Source organism: Schistocerca nitens, unplaced genomic scaffold, assembly GCF_023898315.1.
Source record: "Schistocerca nitens isolate TAMUIC-IGC-003100 unplaced genomic scaffold, iqSchNite1.1 HiC_scaffold_380, whole genome shotgun sequence".
Classification (NCBI taxonomy): domain Eukaryota; kingdom Metazoa; phylum Arthropoda; class Insecta; order Orthoptera; family Acrididae; genus Schistocerca; species Schistocerca nitens.
Genome location: NW_026045914.1, coordinates 6482230 through 6505552, shown reverse-complemented (window position 1 = coordinate 6505552; position 23323 = coordinate 6482230). Strand labels below are relative to the sequence as shown.

The 23323-nt window shown below is 43.0% G+C and overlaps 1 protein-coding gene across 1 annotated transcript in view; it reads left to right on the top strand.

The window, feature by feature from the left end:
• The window catches only part of LOC126230343 (dehydrogenase/reductase SDR family member 11-like), a 65604-nt gene that overhangs the window by 20423 nt on the left and 21858 nt on the right, over positions 1 to 23323 (top strand). Inside the window, exons 4-6 of the mRNA XM_049942401.1 lie at positions 2632 to 2639; positions 10882 to 11003; positions 16739 to 16868. Of these exons, the coding sequence (XP_049798358.1) occupies positions 2632 to 2639; positions 10882 to 11003; positions 16739 to 16868 (260 nt within the window). The remainder of the gene's footprint in view (positions 1 to 2631; positions 2640 to 10881; positions 11004 to 16738; positions 16869 to 23323) is intronic.

The window sequence follows — 23323 nt, the reverse complement described above, 5'->3', positions numbered from 1 at the left end:
TCTGAAAAGGGAAATGTAAATGCTCAATCTAGATATAGCAGGGGTCAGTGAAGTGAAGTGGAAGGAAGACAAGGATTTCTGGTCAGATGAGCATCGGGTAATACCAACAGCAGCAGAAAATGGTATAACAGGTGTAGGATTCGTTATGAATAGGAAGGTAGGGCAGAGGGTGTGTTACTGTGAACAGTTCAGTGACCGGGTTGTTCTAATCAGAATCGACAGCAGACCAACACCGACAACGATAGTTCAGGTATACATGCCGAAGTCGCAAGCTGAAGATGAACAGATAGAGAAAGTGTATGAGGATATTGAAAGGGTAATGCAGTATGTAAAAGGGGACGAAAATCTAACAGTCATGGGCGACTGGAATGTAGTTGTAGGAGAAGGAGTAGAAGAAAAGGTTACAGGAGAATATGGACTTGGGACAAGGAATGAAAGAGGAGAAAGACTAATTGAGTTCTGTAACAAGTTTCAGCTAGTAATAGCGAATACCCTGTTCAAGAATCACAAGAGGAGGAGGTATACTTGAAAAGGCCGGGAGATACGAGAAGATTTCAATTAGATTACATCATGGTCAGACAGAGATTCCGAAATCACATACTGGATTGTAAGGCGTACCCAGGAGCAGATATAGACTCAGATCACAATATAGTAGTGATGAAGAGTAGGCTGAAGTTCAAGACATTAGTCAGGAAGAATCAATACGCAAAGAAGTGGGATACGGAAGTACTAAGGAATGACGAGATACGTTTGAAGTTGTCTAACGCTATAGATACAGCAATAAGGAATAGCGCAGTAGGCAGTACAGTTGAAGAGGAATGGACATCTCTAAAAAGGGCCATCACAGAAGTTGGGAAAGAAAACATAGGTACAAAGAAGGTAGCTGCGAAGAAACCATGGGTAACAGAAGAAATACTTCAGTTGATTGATGAAAGGAGGAAGTACAAACATGTTCCGGGAAAATCAGGAATACAGAAATACAAATCGCTGAGGAATGAAATAAATAGGAAGTGCAGGGAAGCTAAGAAGAAATGGCTGCAGGAAAAATGTGAAGACATCGAAAGAGATATGATTGTCGGAAGGGCAGACTCAGCATACAGGAAAGTCAAAACAACCTTTGGTGACATTAAAAGCAACGGTGGTAGCATTAAGGGTGCAACGGGAATTCCACTGTTAAATGCAGAGGAGAGAGCAGATAGGTGGAAAGAATACATTGAAAGCCTCTATGAAAGTGAAGATTTGTCTGATGTGATAGAAGAAGAAACAGGAGTCGATTTAGAAGAGATAGGGGATGCAGTATTAGAATCGGAATTTAAAAGAGCTTTGGAGGACTTACGGTCATATGAGGCAGAAAGGATAGATAACATTCCATCAGAATTTCTAAAATCATTGGGGGAAGTGGCTACAAAACGACTATTCACGTTGGTGTGTAGAATATATGAGTCTGGCGACATACCATCTGACTTTCGGAAAAGCATCATCCACACAATTCCGAAGACGGCAAGTGCTGACAAGTGCGAGAATTATCGCACAATCAGCGTAACAGCTCATGCATCGAAGCTGCTTACAAGAATAATATACAGAAGAATGGAAAAGAAAATTGAGAATGCGCTAGGTGACGATCAGTTTGGCTTTAGGAAAAGTAAAGGGACGAGAGATCAATTCTGACGTTACGTCTAATAATGGAAGCAAGGCTAAAGAAAAATCAAGACACTTTCATAGAATTTGTCGACCTGGAAAAAGCGTTCGACAATATAAAATGGTGCAAGCTGTTCGAGATTCTGAAAAAAGTAGGGGTAAGCTATAGGGAGAGACGGATCATGTACAATATGTACAACAACCAAGAGGGAATAATAAGAGTGGACGATCAAGAACGAAGTGCTCGTATTAAGAAAGGTGTAAGACAAGGCTATAGCCTTTCGCCCCTACTCTTCAATCTGTACATCGAGGAAGCAATGATGGAAATAAAAGAAAGGTTCAGGAGAGGAATTAAAATACAAGGTGAAAGGATATCAATGATACGATTCGCTGACGACATTGCTATCCTGAGTGAAAGTGAAGAAGAATTAAATGATCTGCTGAACGGAATGAACAGTCTAATGAGTACACAGTATGGTTTGAGAGTAAATCGGAGAAAGACGAAGGTAATGAGAAGTAGTAGAAATGAGAACAGCGAGAAACTTAACATCAGGATTGATGGTCACGAAGTCAATGAAGTTAAGGAATTCTGCTACCTAGGCAGTAAAATAACCAATGACGGACGGAGCAAGGAGGACTTTAAAAGCAGACTCGCTATGGCAAAAAAGGCATTTCTGGCCAAGAGAAGTCTACTAATATCAAATACCGGCCTTAATTTGAGGAAGAAATTTCTGAGTATGTACGTCTGGAGTACACCATTGTATGGTAGTGAAACATGGACTGTGGGAAAACCGGAACAGAAGAGAATCGAAGCATTTGAGATGTGGTGCTATAGATGAATGTTGAAAATTAGGTGGACTGATAAGGTAAGGAATGAGGAGGTTCTACGCAGAATCGGAGAGGAAAGGAATATGTGGAAAATACTGATAAGGAGAAGGGACAGGATGATAGGACATCTGCTAAGACATGAGGGAATGACTTCCATGGTACTAGAGGGAGCTGTAGAGGGCAAAAACTGTAGAGGAAGACAGAGATTGGAAGACGTCAAGCAAATAATTGAGGACGTAGGTTGCAAGTGCTACTCTGAGATGAAGAGGTTAGCACAGGAAAGGAATTCGTGGCGGGCCGGATCAAACCAGTCAGTAGACTGATAACCCAAAAAAAAAAAAAAAAAAACAAAGAAAAGAAAGCTGAGCCGTCGTTCAGCTTAGAATTTTGAAGCATGGATTACTCGGAAGACCAATGATTGATCAGAAAGTCCCATTCCCCCTATGGCATGTCCGTATATTCTTATGTGGCGTGTTTATATGGAAATATGACAGAGGACAACTCTGAGGTTGTGTGACTGTTCTTAATTATTTATTCCAGGGTGTCTGTGTACGCCATGGTTTTCACAACAGAATATGATGTCTTACATGTAAGATGTGAAATTCTCCAAATTGCTGGCGTGATGGCGGTAAACGTACGTCGAACAGAATTCATCTGTCTCGCAACGTGTGACAGAAACCTTCGGGTTAATGAACCCCATAAAACGCATTGCACACAGGATGACAGATCAGGACTTCGAAGCGGCCACTTCAAAGGTACACGCGAATGGACAGAACGACATCCAGTCCGTTTGTAATGAAATGTCTCATTGAAGCTTTCTCTAATGGCGATAACAGAATTGACTGGTGCCCTATCCTGCTGAAACCACATACGACCGAGCAGTTCCCGATCTTGCAGATACGGAATAAACAAATCGCGTAACATGGTGAGATACGCAGTGTGATTCACAGAACCGTTGAAGAAATATGGAGCTACCAAGTAGATTACAGACATTCCAGCCAATGTCATGACATATGGTGGGTTGTGTTCAAGTTCTTCATAAAAATATTGGTCTTCTTTACTCCAGAAACGTTTCTGGCTCTTGCACTGCGATATATTACACACTTGTCCGAGAAAAACAATTTGTGACTTGAAGGAATAGTTGCTAAGTCATCAAGCATTCAACCCCACACAAGCCTAATGACTTTTAGGGTGTCGTTACCATTCATTTCCTTGGCAAACGAAGGTTTGAATGCCTTTAGCTTGTCATCATTCCTCATATGATTTTGTAATGTAGAGTATCGAACTCCCAATTCCGATGACCGCTTACGAATGGACTTCTTTTAGCGAACGTTCGACAGACACTGCATCCTCCAGATAATTTTGCATTAGTATTTATAGTCTTCCTGATCGCATGTCATGTTTTATACATTGAGATGAAATTGGTTTTTGTCACACCGTAAAATTGTTAGGTTTGGTAGGAAATATTTATGAAACATTGCATTGAAATCTAGACGAATATTTCTTATTGATTTTGCTGTATGAGGTCGTTCGTGAACACACATGCTCATCACGATCCGTTCCTAGATGGTGCAAGTGCGCTCATCACCCATGATTTAGATATATGTGACTGCCTACAGGAAAAAGAGAACAACGTAGCTTCCCTGCAATACATAGGGGTTAATGGGACTTTGTGATAAACCTGTAGAAGTAGTGATGAAGAAACAAGCAGGAAAGCGCCCCATCTTCTATTTACAGGCGGTCATTAGTCCTTGACGTCTTATTTTCACATACCACACATAATTATAGCTCTTTTTGATGTAAATACGTATTTGAGACAGAGCCAGATATGGGAAACAAGTGAGTACAACAGAAGTGAAAGATTTACAGTCTAAATTATTTTGAACTATAACTCCAAAATTAAATTCGTCAACCAGAATTAAGTGATGTCACTTGCAGAGTGTACAACTAAAATGTGTTCCCTCTTTCTCGTTCCGTGAGCAGAGGCGAGCGTGCAGTGCGGAGGGAGGAGCACAAAGACCGCCGCGGGGGCGGGAGGGGGGGAGGGTGTGACAGGCAGGGAGCAGAGGCGAATAGAGATCTCGCATTACGTCTAATGTGCACGCTTTGCGCTTCGTACCGATTGCTTGCTGTAATTCACATGATAGGCGGGAGAGAAAAGTTTTGTGTCAGTGCGTATGTACGTAGACTGTTATCTTCACATGTGGTATATATTGACAGCACACCACAAAGATAAAGAAATACCCGCTCACCTGTTAGTCGCGCACTGACCGACTGTTCGCTGCAACGCTGAACAGTGGTAGATCGCCGACTATGGCAGAAGTTGCAAAAGGCACGAAACGTATAGAATTAAGTCAAAAAATTCCTAACAGAACTGTGGCTCTCAAGAAACAAGATGAAGTGGACAGACGATAGCATGTGAAATAGGACCCGCAATAATACTGGTTTGCATTTGGCTAGCTATTTCGCCGTGAGACAGAACAAATATTGGCCTTCTTACAACAAAGGAAAGCACTGCTAAAGTCAGCCAAATTGCCATCCTCACGTGCACCCATTATGTTCGTATTTTCGTCTTCGCTTACTTCAACCAGTGCATCGCTAGTCTCTTATATTTTGTACTAAAGATGGACGACTCCATCAAATCTACTTTCCCACCTTGCTGCACTCAGTGGCTTCAACTTTAGGATACATGAAAGGGGCGTTCAACAAGTAATGCAACACTTCGTTATCTCATCCAATTCCGGCTAGCAAATTGCGGAATTTGCTGTGGGACATGGTGGAATATTTCCGCTTCACCCCTCTAGTTTTATGAAGTTTCAACATCTCACGGCGCCATACGTAGAATTCAAAATTGTGTCTGTAACAAGTGGTGCGTTGCAAGCAGAGAGTTGTTGTTGAGTTTCCTTCGGCGGAAAACCAGAGACTCACAGGTATTCGTAATAGGTTGCAAAATGTCTTCGGAGACCTGGCGCTGAACGAAAGTAGGATTAGTCGTAGGGTGAGGTGTTTGTCATCATCGCCAATAAGGTCGCGAAACCTTCCGATCTCCCGCGGTCTGGGCGGCCGCACACAGCTGTCACGCATCATCTGTTGCAACGAGTGGCCACTCTCATTCGAGCTGATCGACGGATCGCAATCAAATACGCAGTCGTTCTCCAATTGGAGTACTGAAAGATGTGGGTTCCTTGCCGACTTACAGAAGACCAAAAAATAACAACGAAGAACCATCTGCGTGGAATTGCTTGCCCGTTAAGAGGTTGATTGAGGCAATTATTTGTAAGAACAACCACACAGGCGATGAAACATGGGTTCATTACTTCGAACCGGAAATAAAGCAGCAGTCCATGGAGTCACGCCACACCACATCTCCTGTGAAGAAGAAGTTCAAAGCCGCATCCTCAGACGATAAAGTCATGGCGACGGCCATTTGGGATTCTCAAGGGGTTATTCTGTTTGCTGCCCTACTTCACGGGGCAACGATCAACTTTGAACTGTGTTCTGTTACCTTCAGAAAACTGAACGAATTCAGTGTGCCCGTCGCCACAAAAATGCAAACAAACTGCTCCTTCTCCAAGACAATCTAAGCCCTCACACAAGTATGCGCACCCGAGAGTACAGAACTTCGTTGGGCTGTTACTCCTCACCCACCCTACGGCCAGTATCTCGCGCCTCCCGACATTTGTTGGGTCCAATGCCTCCGATGTCGTCCAGTAGATTCGTACCATGGTAGCATACTGCCTCTCCCAGCGTGCCCAGCGAGGTGGTGCGAGGCCGTCACATTGAACGGAAATAATCTTGAAAAATAGGGATTTGTGCCAAAAGAGTGGGGAATAATAAGGTTTGATAGAATCCTGAATAGAACCAACCTGCTTTCAGAAAAGAAACGCTGCGTTACCTATTGAACGCCCCTCGTCTATGACCATCAAATCTGCCCAACGTCGCACGGATACAGAAAAGAAACCAAAAATTGTTTTCACCAAACAAAAGAAGGAAACTGCGTAGCACGATGCCTTTGCAGCTAGAATTTGCGACTAGAATTAGGGAATAACTACTGCAGGGAACTAGAAATGCTTGAGGATTTATCTAAAATTCGCTTTTGCATTCCTATGTTCTTGCCTTTCATATTAGTACAGTCATTGCTAAACAATTGAATATCACATAGTAAAGAATAAGGCAGATGAAATAATTAAAATGTGACGTAAGATTTTAGTTATTGTTGTCAATTGCTTACGTACGTGAATGGTGCTTATTGATACTGCCGGCCTTTAACGTTAACATGTTAAGACGCACCTTCTTAAGGAGTGGTTGGTATGAATCTCGGTCCCAGGTATCGGGCATAACTATCAGCCCATATCAAACGTCAGTCACCCTATTTGCGCTAGTAACCCCCCCCCCCCCAGAATGATTCTCCATCGGTCCCCGCTCCGCCTTTACACCCCCCCCCCCCCCCCGCCCCCACCACCACCACCCACAATGACACATGCCTGTAACTCTACCAAGGTGAGTTCAACCTTGCGACGGGAAAGGATCAAAGTCAGTTGGCTCAACAGTGGACACTATGAGGAATGCTGGGATAGATGAAGAATAAACTGGAATTCAAATAGCTGAGATAGATATCTTACAAATGCAGATGACACCATACTGGTTGCAGAAGGCTTGGCTCTGAGCACTATGGGACTGAACTGCTGTGGTCATAAGTCCCCTTGAACTTAGAACTACTTAAACCTAACTAACCTAAGCACATCACACACATCCATGCCCGAGGCAGGATTCGAACCTGCGATCGTAGCGGCTCCAGACTGTAGCGCATAGAACCGCACGGCCACTTCAGCCGGCCGGTTGCAGAAGGTGGAAGAGAGTTAAACATCCTCTTACTTAAAGTGAAAGGAGGAAGTGCAGAGGCTGATCTGAGTTAGAACGTCAAGAAAACAAAAATTATGCAACTGCACGTATCACTTCATGGCATACGGGAGGAGCAAAAATGGAGGTAATTTCTGTGATGTTGAATGCAGCTACGAAATCAAGAGGGGTTGGGTTGTTTTGGGGAAGGATACCAGACAGCGAGGTCATCGGTCTCATCGGATTAGAGAAGGACGGGGAAGGCTGTCGGACGTGCCCTTTGAAAGGAACCATCCCGGCATTTGCCTGGAGCGATTTAGGGAAATCACGGAAAACCTAAATCAGGATGGCCGGACGCGGGATTGAACCGTCGTCCTCCCGAGTGCGAGGCCAGTGTTTAACCACTGCGCCACCTCGCTCGGTACGAAATCAAGAGACCGTTACCGCTTTGAGGAGAGGGGAATTACAACTCTGGCAGTGTTTTAAGGAGTAGAGACGTAACTTTACAACAAAAATCTGTATAGTCACTTGTGATATACGGATGTAAGTCCTAAATCGCAAGAAAGGCTGAACGGCGTGGAATTGTGGTATTGGAAGAAAATTCTTAAGAGTTCCATGGAGTGAAAAGAGTATGAATACAGTAAATAAAAACCAGACTGCTGCTTAAACGGTATAATAATGAAGCAAAAAAACAGACCTGCTTTGGGGACATTACGAGAAGACACCATTCGATGGAAAAGACGGTAATGCTGGGCAAGATCGGAGGCAGAAGAAGAGGGCGGGCAAGGATGAGATGAATCGATGGCGTCACATCAGTAATGGATTTGGAGCTGGAAAGTCTGCAGGAGAAAATGCTGGACTGAAGAAATCGACATGCTCTAGTTCATGGGTTCATGGAGAGTGGGAATCGACTAAACAAATAGAGAGATAGAGAGAGACACTACATACCAAATTAATGCAGTTTTACTTGTTGGATTGATCCGAGAGGGCGAGCTAATGCTTGTTCATCTACCCTCTTACTTTTATCCATTTTTAACCAGTGTTATACGATGGAATAATTCCCTGCCGCATTCATTAGTCTAAGTTTGGCACAACCACTTTCATTCTCAAATATCAGAAAGGCTGAACGGCGTGGAATTGTGGTATTGGAAGAAAATTCTTAAGAGTTCCATGGAGTGAAAAGAGTATGAATATAGTAAATAAAAACCAGACTGCTGCTTAAACGGTATAATAATGAAGCAAAAAAACAGACCTACTTTGGGGACATTGCGAGAAGACACCATTCGATGGAAAAGACGGTAATGCTGGGAGATAGGAGGCAGAAGAAGAGGGCGGGCAAGGATGAGATGAATCGATGGCGTCACATCAGTAATGGATTTGGAGCTGGAAAGTCTGCAGGAGAAAATGCTGGACTGAAGAAATCGACATGCTCTAGTTCATGGGTTCATGGAGAGTGGGAATCGACTAAACAAATAGAGAGATAGAGAGAGACACTACATACCAAATTAATGCAGTTTTACTTGTTGGATTGATCCGAGAGGGCGAGCTAATGCTTGTTCATCTACCCTCTTACTTTTATCCATTTTTAACCAGTGTTATACGATGGAATAATTCCCTGCCGCATTCATTAGTCTAAGTTTGGCACAACCACTTTCATTCTCAAACGCAGTTTGTAAATAGCGAGACAAACGAACGTTCATCCACTAGACAGTGGACTAAGGCAGGTAAAAGACCTGGATGTGTCACGTTGTGTACTAACAGAGCACCTCTGTGATGCGACTTGCATTAACTTCCTTCATCAATAGTTTGTATTTGCCATTTTGTAACGAAGCAATTATGTATACCTTTGGTATTATTGGTATTTTTAACCTACAGAACTTGCTTCAATAATTTTTGTTTAAGTTGAATCTTTTTCAATTAGGCAGCAGGTTCCATTCGCACAGTACGATTGAATTATTTTACGATATTCTCACTAGAGGCGACTTGTTTTTAGAAGTGTTCTTTGTAGTTTAAATTCATAAATTTATTGGATGTTAGATTTTAGGCACATTTCTGATAAAATATCAGCTACAAATGATTTATGATGATTCCTTCAAAACATTAACGCAATACTGAAATTGAAAAATAAAATATGAGATTAATGAAATTAATGAAATAAAATTTTTTGATAGTAAAGGAATTACAGTGTTACGTACTGTTTCATAGTGTCAAAAGTGGGACGCTTTAAACTAAAATCATTGACACAAATCCTCACCAAGGCGACGAGTCTATTTACGCAGACAATGGTTTAAGAACATGAGAGCTTTCTAAAAACATGGTCTGCGTTCCAAAAGCATTAAGTAGAGTGGAAAAAAATGTAGTATCGGAAAGTGTGAACATATTGGATTGAGACTGATAAAGAGAAGGTTTCAAGTTTGCATCCCATCTACTGGCCAGTGACGAAACGTGAATATACAGGGTTGTGCTAAACAGTCTGAATAGCACGTAATGCTGTTGCAGGGTAAGATGTACTGATAAATAATTCGATACGTTGCGCCGTGTCCGAGTAAAAGACAATGGAAATCAGGCCGTTGCAACTTGAGCACGCAAATTCAAGAGGCCCGCCAGAGACAGTGTCGCCAAACATGATCGTTTGTTTCCCGAATACCGAGCAAGAGAGCGACACAATAATTGGACACGGGACGGCAGTAAGGATCGGACCAGAGCCGAGGGCTGAGTAGTCTCGAATGTTGGCTTCCATGCTATAACAACTGATACTAGCTGCATCTGGCGGGCCGCTTGAATTTGTGCGCTCAAGGACCTTCAGTGCTTGCTATTTCTGAAACGGCGCAACGTATCGAGTTCTTTTCTTAACAACTATTTCTCAACTCAGCCTACACTGCAACACCCTCAAAAGATTTTCAGACTGCATCCGACCACCCTGTATATAATCCAGAATGAGAAAGGTCCAGGTACATGCGACGCATCACCTTCCGAATACTAAACAAATGTAAGAGGTAGCCATCGGCAAAAAAATTCATAATTACTATTTTGGAATGATAAGGACGCAGTTCTTGATTTTCTGTAATGCCGCTGTTCGTAAATAGCGACTCACACGTTCACCTTTTACAAGCATAAAGTCGTCACTACCACGAAGAGATTACACAAGAACACGGAAGCGGTTCAAATTCACAATGGTAATGCCAAACCGCACGAATCTCTGGCAGCTAATCTGGCACCTTCGCACAGTGCAGATGTGACACCCTCCGACTTCTACAGGTTGGACCCGTGGAAGACAGTCTTCAGCGTCTCAAATTGATAATACTGGTGACATAAAGTGGCTGTGAAGACGTAGATACAACAGTTTGCACTCGACTTCTTGTGACGAGGTTTACAGAATCGGCTTAAACGGCGATGCTCTGTCACTACATTTAAAATAGTGGCTGTTCTGAGTAGCTTCATTGTATACAGGATCACCAACTTTAACAGCATAAGCATTTCGAATGATGTGTCGGTACACAGGGTTTCACTGCAGTCCTCGTCCTTCGCTTTATTGCTGACTGATGATGGCGGCATGCTGTGTTCCCACCTGGACAGACAGCCGAGTGGCGGCACACACTGGACGTCAACGTCCTGGGGCTGTCCGTCTGCACGAGGGAAGCCGTCCAGAGCATGCTGGACAGGGGGGTCGACGACGGCTTCGTCATCCACATATGCAGGTAGACCTCAAAGCGTGGTGTAACTGGGCTTTGAACTGCTTCCTCATTCGCTTTGCACACGAAGCTCAGCTCCAAGTAACTTTTTTCGGTACCCTAACTGGAAAGTTTGGTTTGCTGGGACGTCAACGTCCTGGGGCTGACCGTCTGCACGAGGGAGGCCGTCCAGAGCATGCTGGACAGGGGGGTCGACGACGGCTTCGTCATCCACATATGCAGGTAGACCTCAAAGCGTGGTGTAACTGGGCTGTCTGCACGAGGCAGGCCGTCCAGAGCATGCTGGACAGGGGGGTCGACGACGGCTTCGTCATCCACATATGCAACAATTTATTTTAAGCTGTGTGGTAATACGAAGTTGGTTTACTAAGTGTAGTGAAAAATCATGGAAAAAAGTTGCTCGATAAACAACTCACCTTACTTCTGGACGTTGTCTCCTATGAGGGAAACACACTTGGTCCAGCGATCTGCCAGCTGTTTGCTGGTTTTTCTTTTTTTTTTTAGACCTATCATAATTATTTCTGTTTTTTACGTTCACCAAATTATCAGAGCAGAAAAATGTACATCTTCAAATATACTTTCTTCAGGATTTGTAGATTATCTACCCAGCTATATAACTAGAAACGATTTTTCGTGGTATAAAAATTGAATATTGCTTTGAAAAACCACAAGCAATGTCATCTCGTAAGTACACTCTTGCAAATTTTCGTGCAGGGTTATAAACGTGCGTGATACTTTTCCTGTTAGGCTTAGCTTTACACTTCATTTACTTTTGATTATTAGAAGACTAGCTACTTTCTTTACAATTCGGACAGATGATATCACTGTGTACTGTCGTTGAATAATAATAAAATGATTTCCGTTTTCCGAATACTCTTTTCTCGAAGTATTGGTACATATTTATAGCTGCTAAAAGAACAAACACTACCTCACTTGTTACAAACAGTGTAGTGTTTACCCAGCTTAAGATAACACTTGAACATTTGCAGTTGGTTTTTTATTTTTAGAGTTTATGGTCTTCGTTTTCACTTAACTGTTGACACCACTGTGAATCATTACTGTTAATCTGCTGCTGTTGCTGTTGGTGGTAGTGGTGATGTGACTATAGTGATGGTGGTGGTGGTGGTGATGGTGATGGTGGCGGCTCGGGCGGTGGCAGTATATATATATATATATATATATATATATATATATATATATATATATATATATATATATATATGTATATATATATATGTGTGTGTGTGTGTGTGTGTGTGTGTGTGTGTGTGAGTGAGTGACAGTCGGTAATGTCCTGTCTATGACAGCCGACCTCGTCTGAACTTTAGTTTTATCTGCACTCGATGCAAAATTTAACAATTGCGCAATGTACAAAATATCCATTAAGATTATGTTTTGTTGTTGTTGGGCGTTTTCGTTGCCGAATTTCCAATCAACGTCTCACGTTTCGAGAGTGGCTAGAAGTTATTGTATTTCTGCGTGTTTATTAACGAACATGAAAGCTGACTCTTATCTCCACAGTCTACACTGGTGTCCAAAATTAAAGCAACAAACCACTATTTTCCCGTCCTGTGCCTAATTCACGGTATAATGATACAAAATGTCGACAGATGTCCGTACAATCATGATCTGCATAAAAGATAGCATTCCGGTCAACGGACAAGCACGCCAACGATGACGTCGGAGCACCCACCAAACGAGGTAGTATTTGTCGAGTTGTCCAACATCCACGGTCGTGGTGTACACTGTCACAGACGGTGCAATGTTGCACAGAGAAGTCGCCAATCAGACTCTATGCAGTGGAGAGGCGTACAAAGAATGGAAGCAGGACAGTCGCAAACTAATGTACCCCGATGGCTTAATGTGAATTGTTTTGTTGTTTACAGAGATCGAAACTGTATCCCGATGATCAGGGCGGGGCCGACCACGTGTAATATCAGAAAGAGAGAACCATTATTTGGCTGTAAGAGCACGACGGACCGCCTTAGTAGCGCATGGCAGCTGGCGTCTGACATCGCTGCACCCGCTGGACGTGTCGTAGCGAGGCAAACGCTGTGTAGAAGGCTACAGCACAGAAGCCTTTACTGTCTGACATCTGCTTTATGTGTACCTCTGACGCGTCTTCTCAGAAGTGCCATCAACATGCCACAGTGGGCCAATGTTCTATTCACAGATGAGTCCCGTTTTGGTCTGGAGAGTGATTATCGACGCAGACGCATCTGGTGGGAGCGCAGAACGCATTTTCGGAATCCAAACATTGAGTAAAGAGAGTGTTATCGGGGAGGATTCCTAATGATGTGGGCAGGGATTACGTTGACTACTCGAAAATCTCTTCATTAAATTGTACGAGTGAACAGGCAATGTTCATCTGATGTCAGTTATCGCGACGAGAACTTGGGACCTCATGTGCAGTTCTTGCGAGGTGCTGTGGGCCCATACCTCGCACTGATGGATCACAATGCTCGACCTTTAAAGCACGGATGATTGATATTCTTTTGGAAGCGGATAATACTGCTCGCTCCCCAAATTTGAATCCCATCGAACATGTCTGGCATGCGCTAGGAAGACAGGTCGTATCACGTCAGCATCCCCCAACCACTCTCCAAAGCTTCCGAGCAGCTCTGCAGGAAAAAATGGCGTTATTGCCTCAACATGAGACTGATGACATCACTCACAGCATCACAACTCTTAGTCAGACAAATATTGCTGCCAGAGGTGGTAACACCCCATGCTAAGTACATTGACCAGTTGTCGGAATGTGTGTGAAAATGCATTAAGTTGGAAAAAACGAAGAACATCTTTGTCTACCGTTATAAATGCTGCAGTTGTTTACGTTCTGTATTTTTTACGTTGTTTCTACTTTACTGTCACCTGTTTATATTGTTTTGTTGCAAAATTAATGCAGTCTTGCAGTATTTCCGTTTGTTGCTTGAATTTTGGGCAGCGGTGTAGATAAGACGTTTGATTGTCAGAAGAAAATATTTGCATTATATCCGGTTTTCCCGATTGAAGGAATCGTTGCAACGGATCTATTTTCACTTCCCTTTAAAAGACGGCGTCTGTGAAAGTAATGTAGCATTCTGCTACTATGTAGAATTCTCGTGCATCTAAGGAAACAGGAAAATTCGCATTGCGCGAGATGGTGTGGTGGATAAAAAAGGCGGAGGTGTGGATTTTAAACCCCCGTCCAGCGATCCCCATGAAAATTTCCTGTGGTTTCTTTGTTTATTTTAATGCCCAAACCAGAATAATTCCTTCAAGGTCACCACCATTGATTTCCTAACATGAGCATTGTTAAACTGAACTAGTGTTTGTCGTAGTAACCCAGATATAGACGGAACATTAAAACTTCTTCGCTTAGACCTGACGAAGTGCATGACAGATGGTTTCAAGTCCGCAACATAGAGAAGACTTTAATGCGAGGCACCGTCTATGTCCTGAGTAGGACCATTTAGCAAAAGAGAAAAAAAAACTCATGGTATACTTTTTTGTGTTAACTCTAACTATAGAAACGAAGGCACTCAGTTATTGTAACCTACAGATCTTCATAACCTACTCTCAGTAAAGCTCCATGCATTTTGCTATATCTGTGTACTAACGCATCATGTGCCTAAACCACTGCCCAGTAGTGCTAAATACTGTGACTTGCTCACTGTTACGACCACCAACATGCTGCAGAGTTGAAACTAACATTAGTAATATTCATCAACGAAAAACTCCATGGAGGAACTAAATGTACAGCACATCTGGTGTATCAGTTCCTACACATGTCGAATCTATCAAACATTCTCCTCACACGTAACCCTCTGTTTTGTTCTTATGGATGGTAGGGAGGAATATGGAACTTCTTCAGTATCACACTGAAGTTTATGTGTTTTAAGGATAGAAAGGGTCCTGTCACCTCAGTGCCAATACTACCCCTTCTAACTGCGTGTGATTATGTGTGATGGCAGTAAATGACCTGATGGCAACGGTGTGGTCACACCTAATAAGTGAATTAAATTAGCCTTGCCAATGACAGTCCCCAGCTGCGTTAATTGCGACAATACTCCACTGTAAATTGACCAAGATCGGCGATTGGAGTGTAATTCTAGGAGGAGTAGAACAACCGCGTACTGATAATACTTTTCTTATAAAAACTACTCTCAAAGATACAATGCAAAGTGAACATTCATTGATACAGAACGTTAACTCCAACTCACTAACCTAAATTTGAGACTGGCAAAACGTTCATGACGTGACTCGAAATCGCGTCCTCGCTTATACGACAGAAACACTTAGGCGGCTGATACTGATTAACATGGAAGTTACGAAAGCCTCTACCCTTACTGGCACTGACAATGAACGACACTGCGATCAAAGAAATGGAACATAACACACGTACTTTTTAGAGAGTTCCTATGTGCCGATTCGTGGTGCGTATATCGCCGAATTCAATTCTGTGAAGAACAATTCTGCAGCAATTATCTGAGAACTGGTGCCAGTGGTCGCAGAGACAAAGTGTGTTGCGTAGCTGAAAATTCTGACTTCACAGAGGACGTCAAATGGCGTCTGCAACCTCCTGAGGTCGAGGCCACTTCCGTGTAATGACGAATTAAGAACTCTACTTACTTATAAAACAGGATCGGAGACTTTTTTTAAGTGTGAGCTCGTAAAGAAGCACTTTGTAATGCCTCCGTCTCCACGAAGAAGCACAGGTTCGTATCTCTGTTCATAGAGAGACGAATGATGCAGTTCCTAGTGGCAACATCAGCACATTTTCGAATCTGATGCTGAGACAGTTCTCTGACACCTCGCCAGCCATGTCTCAAAACGCTATCCACCTAAGTTTATCACTCACTGACACTCACCAGAGAGCTCTCAAAATCGCTATCTAGCCAATTATGTCCTACCGACACCACCAAGAGAGCCCCCCCCCCCCCCCCCCCGCCGCCGTGAAGCGTCCAGTTGAGAACAAACCTCGCGTCATTAGCGTGAATTCTCCTTACAGCCAATCACAGCCCCCGTTACAATTGGAATGCCTTCCTCTCTACACGTCATGAGGCTATCAGTCAACCTCTTTCAGCTCATGATCAAGTCAATAGAAGCTTCTAGAACAAATTATGACCCCTCCTCCATCTGCAATTGAACTAACCGTATACGTTTCTGTGTCTTTTGGCAGGAATGCGGCATGGCACTTCGCATAAGAACTTCTTTCGGCCGTTAGCACGCATTTGCGGCAGGCATCCCACGTACATTCCTTATGGTGAAAAACGCTGTTCGTGGCTCTTGTAAGATTCTATGTCTACAATCTCATGCTTTCAGCGTCATCTAGCCTAAGCCTCCGTAGCGACCATAGGTCAATCAAGAGAAGTCCTTTCCACCGGCCTCACGATGAGGCGACTGTCTTGGGCTGTAAACAACCAGCATTCTGCTTTTAGATCCATGAAACGGGCTTCCCAGCAGCTTCCATATCGATCACAGGTATCGTGAAGTCCCACTTTCGCCTTTCTGTCAGAAAATTACACTTTCAGCTTGCATCTCCACAGAAATGTTAGTATGAGGCTACCCAGTATCAACCAAGAAACTATTAAGAATTCCCTAGCTCCTCCCCCCCTAAAAAATGCTATCCCTTACTAAATGAAATACGAATTGTGAAATTTATTCATATTTGGTGGTTAAATATTGCCGACTTACACAGTGTATAATCTGTATCCATATAGTACAGGCAGTACAAGTTTGTTTCTTTTTCTTGTTTCCAGTATAGCTGGCCACATCATGCCATTCGATCCATTGTGCTCGATGTACCACGCCAGCAAACATGCTGTCAGGGCTCTGCTTGAAGGACTGAGGAAGGACCTGGTTGCCAGGAACAGCAAGATACGATGTGGGGTAAGTTTCAAATGCATTATGTTGTTACGTTTCGAAGCCTCCGAGCAGGTCTGGTGTTTCATAATTTTGTGATTACGTAAATACACTTTTCAATCATACAGAATTTTCCAGTCTGGTAAACACAAAGTTCACACAAGTATATATAAATTGCAGGAAAGGGAATGGATTGAACAGAACGTTAAAAAGCAAATTATAAGTATCCAGGCTTCGTGATAGAAATAGGAAGTTAATTAAAGAAACCATTGCTAACACAATCTCACAGACGAATTCTCCACTATGGAGCAGACTGTGCCCCCCTCTTAAACTTGCTGTCTGTCTGATACAGTGCTCCGAGTTTTTGACTCCAACCTGAAACCTTGACTTCGGCAGCAGAGCTCCTACTGGCTGACTTACTCACACAGAACCCGTCTTCTTACTTCCGCAGTCGCTCTGCCTCCCTTCACTCCGTCCCGCGCTCCAACCTTCACAGAAGCTCTCCATGGGCACCTTGGTTCACTGTCCTTCTTGAAAGAATGAATATGGGAAGAAATGCAATGAAGTAATCCCCTGTTGTCGCATTTATCTAGTAAATAAGACTTCCAAATATTAAAGTCGTGTAACAGTAATTGTTTATTCCGTGCTTGGATTCCACAAATAATCCGAATTTTCAGGCCTAGTAAGATAAAGACGCTGCTCAGCAATTATACTTGCAGCGAGGAATTGACCATTTTACCTGCCATCCTGAAATCAGTCGTGCATGAAGGCGAAGGTGTGCCGACATGACTTGTCAGTTTGCAGTTGAGGCTGCGTGGTGCGGCGTGGCTGTTGACAGACATCTGGTGGCTTTTATCTTCGTATTTCTCTGTAGCCGGCCGCGGCTTTACAAGCGACACTGAGAACAATACAATACGCATCATGTGCGATGTTTTCTAAGTAATCGTTCTGCAGGAGAAACGGTCACTCGACATTGGCACAGAGCTGCTGTCCCATCCAAATCGATCCTTTCCTGTCTCCCAGAGTACATATTGTGAATTTTATCTGCAGTAATTTAACTGAATGGGTGATATCCAAGCTATATTTTTGCAGTTGTAGGTCAGTTAACAAGAACACAGTTGGAAAAGTGGACTGAAATAAGAACCATCCGACACTGAAAGGAAGCTGAGAATGTCACAAAATGACAGCAGATCTTTGGATGAATGCAAGACTCAATCAAAACTGAATAGGAGGCAGACTGAAATGTTCCCTGAACGCTAAATCAGAGTGCCCACTCTGAAACACAGTCACCTCTTCACTTTCAATGCCCTCAGATCAAACAATTCCATCCCCTCGAAGGCCCGTGATCAGGAGTTTTCTTCTTCTTCCCCCCAACACTGTTTTTGATGGCACTGAATTTCCCATAGTGTCACCATGTTAATGGTGGGCTCATTTCCACAGTAGCACAATAAAGGGCAGAAATTAAGTAGCTCCACCCTGTCATTCGACGTTACAGGCTGCCAACCACTTCGATCCCACTCCAGAGAATCATTCCACGGCGACCAGTATCGAGACATGGCAGTCCCATGGCAGTCTCAATAAACTCCAGGCACCAATCACAGTCTGCATCAAGTTCCCTACATACACGCCAGCTTTTCGTGAATGCGTCCAGGTTTCTGTTCTGTGCATTGAAGAGTCGCCAACATGGCACCAGCTCAACAGAAGGTCCGTTAGTTTCTACTGGGAAGGCCTTTAAGGTTCCCACAAACGTTTATCAGGTACTTGAAAACTCGGTGTCATCCATTAGTTGTCTCAGCCTTTTAATGGGATACTCATTTCAGAGTGAAGTGAAACACAACTACCATTTTTCAGTGACTGCCGGGGAAGTCCTGAAATTCCTGATAATAAAGCGTGGCTTAACTGGAAGCCTATTGCTCAGAGCGTTGCATAATTTTTAGTACACACAAGAGGTCGTCACTTCATCGCTATTCAGATGTACTTCTCTGTAATTACATTTGTAATATCTTACATAGAATAAAAGAAACCTCAGTGTTGTAAATATTTTATTAACTTATCTTCAAAGCTAAATGCTTCGTGGGATGATAATCATTGAACACCATTTTGTAAATGAAGTCTGGTTTACTGCATTCTTTCTATTTTACATCACGTTATATCTAACTGTAAACGACATGGATTCACGTATTTTACATACCACTTCGCTATGTTCCAAAGCCCTTTCCCTCTCACCTCCAGTCTATTCTCTACAGTTGGTGTTTTTATGCTTTTGTTTCCTAACAGGGAAACTGCTGTGTGTGTGTGTGTGTGTGTGTGTGTATGTGTGTGTGTGTGTGAGAGAGAGAGAGAGAGAGAGAGAGCAAATCTCTTGCTAACTAGCTGAAAGAAGTGTTCTAAAATACTGACATAGAACCGTCTACTGCTATCCTACTTCTGAACACAAACAAATCCTTGCAAACTACTTTTCTTATGTATGACACTCTGATTAATCTAAAACACACCTGACTGTCTGTAAATTAGATTGTATATAAATAATGGTCCACCCGAAAATTGAAGAGATCTTTATCATGAATAATCTATCTTACACAATGGTTAACCGTTACGTAATGTAAATGTGTCCCTATTAGAAAACTGGAGCTGCTGAATTTATATGTTGTTTGTTGTTGTGGTCTTCAGTCCTGAGACTGGTTTGATGCAGCTCTCCATGCTACTCTATCCTGTGCAAGCTTCTTCATCTCCCACTACCTACTGCAACCTACATCCTTCTGAATCTGCTTAGTGTATGCATCTCTTGGTCTCCCCCTACGATTTTTACCCTCCACGCTGCCCTCCAATACTAAATTGGTGATCCCTTGATGCCTCAGAACATGTCCTACCAACCGATCCCTTCTTCTGGTCAAGTTGTGCCACAAACTCTTCTTCTCCCCAATCCTATTCAGTACCTCCTCATTAGTTATGTGATCTACCCATCTAATCTTCAGCATTCTTCTGTAGCACCACATTTCGAAAGCTTCTATTCTCTTCTTGTCCAAACTATTTATCGTCCATGTTTCACTGATCTTAATTCCCTCTCAAAATGTTCGTTTAGGCTCTACAGTTGTTCCTTATTTGGCAACGGGTAACTCGGCATTGCTCTGACTGCACTGCAAAAATGGTGAGTTGAAATTGTTGTATTGGCAGAAGAGCCAACACCGTGTTACGAATGGAGGCCGAAATGCACGCGTATTAGCTCACGCAGGCTGGCGTGAGGAGGGAAGGACTATACTGACGTGAGGTCTGGAACATGACAAGGAATTAGAATTCAGAAAGCGGACGTAATTAGTTTCATACTTAGCTTTAATCCATTAATGATGAACGTCGCTCTTGACAGTACATGAGTCACAATATTATCTGTTCAGAAGACATAGTAACTGAATATGGCGCCTTGCTAGGTCGTAGCAAATGACGTAGCTGAAGGCTATGCTAAACTGTCGTCTCTGCAAATGAGAGCGTATGTAGACAGTGAACCATCGCTAGTAAAGTCGGCTGTACAACTTGGGCGAGTGCTAGGGAGTCTCTAGACTAGACCAGCCGTGTGTCGGCGCTCGGTCTGCAATCACTGATTGTGGCGACGCGCGGGTCCGACGTATACTAACGGACCGCGGCCGATTTAAAAGCTACCACCTAGCAAGTGTGGTGTCTGGCGGTGACACCACAGAAATAAATCACTGCGCACCAGTTTGCCTGTTCATATTACTTGTCAGAATGTTTTTTTGGTAATTAAACTTTTCTTCCTTTTTAAAAAAAAAAAAAATAGGATTCGCTGTCCATGGAACAGTGAAAGGCGTAACGTCGCAGGTCTTGTGTAATTTAACTATCACTTAATAGTAAGAATAAGCTCCATGAAATATTTATAAATGAATAGGGGAGTATTTTGAAATTAAACAGGGTGAGTCACTAACTATTGCCACCTAGAATAATTCCGCAAGTATGATAGTAGCTGAAAAGTTTGTGGCACAAATGTTGCATGGGACAACGGGGGCTACACTACGACGTTGTTGTCTTGCTGCTAGGTGGGGTGGCGTCAGAGATATGAAAGTCAACTTTGTTTTTCGAAATGGGGTGCTAGAGTTTGGTACTTATTTTCTGATAGCGGCTATCGATGCGAATCCAATGATGTTTAACAGTAAGGTCTTCGAAGGTCAACGAAGGTCACAAAGGTGGCATGAACATCCATTTACAGAAGGTGTACGAAGTGATGACCATTGGTATCAATGCAGTGCTACAATTTTCTTATCATGGATTGAGTGGTGTTCCTTATCACTTTGGCACTTACCGAAGCGCATGCTCTGACATTTCTCTGTCGTATATTGCGCAAATATTAAATATACGCCGAACACGGCGTATCAATCTAAAGTACCATTCACATGTAAACACCATTCGGCGGTTTCGCAATACTACACTGATAGGAACGGTAAGACTAGTATCGTCGAATCAAGCGAATGTGAATGATGTATTCCTTCGTAGAACAAGTCTATATGCTTCTCATTTATAGAAAATGCCTACGAAATTCATTGAGAGCTAGAGACTTATACGCTGAAGTATATCGTCCTCATACCCACCCTGCATGTCGTACATTTAAATATGTGTGTGATTAATTGCGAACAACTGAATTTTTAACACATCGGAAACATATCTGTCAAAGGAAAGTTACTAACGAGGAAATGGAAATTGGTATTCTTGCCACTGTAGTTCTAGATCCTTGGGTCAGTTCGTGTCAAATCGAAAGGGAATCTTGCATGAGCCAGAGTAGTGTTGTTCGTGTTCTGCATCGCCATAAATACCATTCTCCTCGAAGAATTACCTGGTACGGATTGTATGCGTCGCATTGAATTCTGCCGATGGGTGAAACGCCCTGATTAAGTCCGCAGGACAGAACAGGTAGTTGGAATTGTGGAAAGGATCCAAAAGAGGGTTGTCAATTACACTCAAACACATATAACATTATCTAGTGGTCCAAACAATACAGCAACAATTTTTTGAACTTAGTTATCGGCTGAATAGGCCGCACTGTTTTATGCCTTAAGGGCACAAGCACTTAAATTTAAAAACGGCTGAAAGCCATTAACTTAAAATTCAGACTCAAAACAGAATATTTAGAAGGCAAAAGGCCTCACGTAAGTAAGTTCTATGACTTGGCTGAAGGCCCAACAAATCTAACACTCTAAAGGCAAACAAGTATAATTTAAAGACGGCTGAAGGCCCATGATTTAAGATATTTTTTTAAGAGAACACAAGGGTGATGGCCTTATCTTGAATTAGGCTGAAGGCCCCACACAGTCTGATCATAGAAAGACAATAACTTTAATTTAAAGACGGCTGAATGCCGATTACTTAAAACAACTAAAATAATTTTTAGTAGGCAGAAGGCCCAAAGCTTTATCTTTAAACAATATTTTACACACGCTGAAAGCCCAAACAATCTAAAATTTAACAGGTAAGGAACTTAAATTTTAAAGCGGCTGAAGGCCCATTATTGGAAAACACAACTGCAATAAATTTTCAAAAGGCAGAAGGCCCAAAGCTTCATCCAAACAAATATTTTAAATGCGGCTGAAGGCCCAAACCATGCAAGACTTGACAAGTAAGGAAGTTTCAATTTCAAAGCGGCTGTGGGCCCATTATTTAAAACCCAACTAAAAGCATACAAATTCAAACCATCGGCTGTAAGCCATTAAAATACACAATCAAACACCAATAAGAAAAGGCAGTACAGCCAGCGGCGCTCAGACGTTTCCGGGGGTCGGTGTGCACTTGGAATATTAACATTCGCAAAGGGGAGACAGGTAGTCGGCCCAAATATATCCGATCCGCCGGCAACCAGACCAAGAGACAGTCAACGGACCCACCGACAAGACGACTTGATTTCCACCCGATCAGTGCACAAGGAACTCCAAAGCCGAACGTAAAAGGCGTAGCCACCCACAAGCCAGTACGCATAAGCTGTCGAAACTACACACACGAGTTGGACAGCGACAACATGGTGAGGAGAGGATACTGCCTGAATTTTACGTCAGCGACCAGGGCAAGTAACCGGAACGCTAACGGCCACAAATCAGGAAATTCCGCTAGTGCACTTGGACTTCAAATGACCAAAATACAGTTAAACTCCACCAGACGGTGGCCAAACTTTCGCCAACTCGAAAACTCGCTGTTGTTCATGGGAATCCCCCCAACAGGCAACGATGAAAACCAACGGCTCAGTGTAAACAGTCCGGCATCGGTAATTAAATCACCACTTAACATTGATGTCCTGGGTCAGTGAGTCACGAACTCCGTAGCAATGGGAACAACTTCCACACACTCCGACACTGCGTAGAGATGGCCAGCGGGCCCGACATGCTGCGCCGCACGGAGATTTCCTGGCTGATCCACACCGACCGACCGACTGCCGCACATCGACTAGTCGGAAACTATAAGCACCAGACCAAAGATAGTACAAGGTGCGA